Source organism: Oryza sativa, chromosome 8, assembly GCF_034140825.1.
Source record: "Oryza sativa Japonica Group chromosome 8, ASM3414082v1".
In the NCBI taxonomy this organism is placed as follows: Eukaryota; Viridiplantae; Streptophyta; class Magnoliopsida; order Poales; family Poaceae; genus Oryza; species Oryza sativa.
The window spans coordinates 9,562,760-9,565,425 of record NC_089042.1 but is presented as its reverse complement, the minus strand read 5'-3'; the positions used below and the strand labels follow the sequence as shown (position 1 = coordinate 9,565,425).

The 2,666-nt window shown below is 54.2% G+C and overlaps 1 protein-coding gene across 1 annotated transcript; it reads left to right on the top strand.

Moving 5' to 3' along the window:
• The first annotated feature begins 586 nt into the window (after nucleotides 1-586).
• On the top strand, nucleotides 587-1,853 carry LOC4345100 (uncharacterized). Its single transcript, XM_015792974.3, has one exon. It carries the CDS (start codon nucleotides 714-716, stop codon nucleotides 1,686-1,688), a length of 975 nt encoding a protein of 324 aa, XP_015648460.1. The 5' UTR covers nucleotides 587-713; the 3' UTR covers nucleotides 1,689-1,853.
• Nucleotides 1,854-2,666: the final 813 nt, after the last annotated feature.

Genomic DNA, 2,666 nt, shown 5'->3' with positions numbered 1-2,666 from the left:
TCAGCCATATAATACATGGCTAAGGTAGAAGAGAAATATAAAATAGACTTATTTCCAGTCATATAAGCTCAAAAAGTTAATGGATGAAAAATAGACTTATTCTATGGAGAAGCACAATAAGCTATCATGTCTTCGGGCTGACACGACCCAAATCTTATTGGGCCGTGTGCGCAGCCCATGGGCTAGCCCGGCACAGCCCGACATGTAGATCGGGTCGTGCCGACCCAATTGACCTTGGCCCAAGGCCGAGTCGTGTCTAGGCCCTGACGTGCTGGACGGGCCGTTTGGCTATCTATAGCTGTGCCGTCCACCACACCGCGTTGTCAATTTAAAGTTGGATTCAAAATAAACATATGAGATATGTTCACATTGTAGAGTAAAAGTTTCAAATTTAACTACGACTAAAAATTTTACTCTCAATGAAAAAAGTTTATTCTTAATACAGTAAACATATCTCAAACATCCAATTCTATATTCAACGATAGTTTCAAGACTTTCACCGTATATTTTTCAATGTTGTACAGTGTCCACTATCCAGTCAAAAGCCCCATCTTTATGAAGTCATCTACCTCTCCTGTCTCGTCTCAATCCCCTCCACCACCACGCGCGCACGAAACCCGCGCACTTTCCCCTCCTCTTCCCTTCCTCGCGCCGCGTCCAACCGCATCGCATCTCACCCCACCTCCTCCCTCGGGTTCTTGGTGCGGGGAGCCATGGCGGCCGCCGCCGGGGCGCCACCGGGGTTCTTCTCCTTCCTCAAGCACGGCGTGCTCGTCCCGGCGCGTGGCCGCGGCGTGTTCCTGCCGCTGCTCGCGCTCACCGCGGCGCTCGCGGGCGCGCTCCTCCTCGCGAACTCGCTCGCCGTGCAGCCGCGCGCCGTCGCCGCGCTCCTCGACGCCGACGCCCTCAGCCGCGCCGACCCGGCCAGCGCCGCGTACCCGAAGCTCGTCCGGAGGTTCCGCGACGACCTGCGGGGGCTCCTCGTCGACGCCGCCGCGTGCGTCGCCGCCGCGGTGGTCGCCGGGTCGGCGATCAAGATCGCCACCGTGTTCGGCGCCGTCGCGGCGTTCTCCCCCGCCGGCGGCGAGGACCGCCGCGCCACCGTGTCCGGGCTCATCGGCGCGGCGAGGGGGAACGTGTGGGGGCCCGTGCTGACCATCGCCTTCGGGTACGTCCTCGAGGTGGTCTGCGCCGCGGCCATCGTCGCCATGGCGATGCTCGTGGTGCCCCTCCTCGAGTACTCCCTGCTGCTCCTCTTCCTCGACGCCATGGCCGTGCTCCTCGCCTCGCTCTTCCTCGTCTACCTCACCGTCGTCTGCGCGGTGGCGCTCGCCGTGTCGGCCGCGGAGCCCGGGGGGCGCGGCGCCGGGGCGGTGTCGCGCGCGTGGCGCCTCATGAGCGGCAAGAACGCGCAGGCCGTGCTCTACGTCGTCGCCACGTTCGCGCTCGCCGCCGCGGTCTCGCCGGTGTACACGCTCGCGCTCAGGTGGTGGCCTCGCAGCGCGCCGGCCGGCATCGCCGCCGGCGTCGCGTACGTGCTCCTCCTCGGCGCCGTCGAGGTGTTCTCCGTCGCCGCCGTCACGGCGTACTACTTCGAGTGCAGGGAGATGAAGCAGGTGGAAGAAGACATGGCGGCGGGTCACCACCACTACACCAAGCTCTCTAATGGCGACGAGGCAAACATTTGACCAAACATTTGTGAATTTTTCTCTCTTCCGAATTCATTGTATGAGTAGTGTTTGATAGATGCTACTACTAATATTCTTACATTGGGATTGACATTGCAAATTCCATACAAACCTTCAAGCAAGGAACAGTAGTACCATAGCAATATCATGTTACATCTATGCCTACATTTTAGTGTGGTGAATTTTGCTCAAATTGACTGTAAATTTTGTGATTGCACATGTGAAAACTGCAATCTTTTAAAAATTATGCGAATTCTAAAACATATTGAAAGATGATGCAAATTCTCATAATTAGGGGGTTCCTGATCACCATCATCCATCTAAGTTATCACAGCGATTGATTGTGTTAGTTGGGAACAAACAATCCCTTTACCAGTGATTCTTTCAGCCCAATATATTATTTAAACAAAAAAATATGAGATCAGAACTAAGCAAGTTGCTGCCACATCCCTATCACACATTAAATCCACCCGAACAATCTAAGCAAGTACAGGTAAAATCCATCACAAAAATGGAGAAAAATATCTCTGCGAAAACAACTATGCATATGCTCTGATTCTTCTCTCAGGAAGGAGCCAGGAATATGCCAATCTTATTGGCACCAAGAAAGCATACAATTCTCTGCTGTGCTTTTGAATCCATCGAAAGAAAAAATAAATAAATTCAGCATGTAGTTTTCAGAGAGACCGTCAAATTAAGGCAGCTAAGCTCGCCATCGCCACACGGATTTCTTCTCGTGGAGAAACGGATGATTCCACTATGCGTCGCTGTCAGCTGCGGCGACTGATCGTTGGACACAATTCTGGACTCCGTTTGTCCAATCGGATCGCAACGGTGACTGGGTTATGACTAGCTTGATAACCCATGGTCGACTGCTTTCCCATGGAATTCGGCCGGGGAAGACAGTGACCTCGCCGGAGCTGGGGGTGAGCTCCAGCCAAAGAGGTCGACGGCGTTACGCTGGCTTGAAATCGCGAG

What these genes read in the sequence shown, in the direction of transcription:
- LOC4345100 (XM_015792974.3), top strand. Translation starts at nt 714, where the DNA reads ATGGCGGCCGCCGCCGGGGCGCCACCGGGGTTCTTCTCCTTCCTCAAG.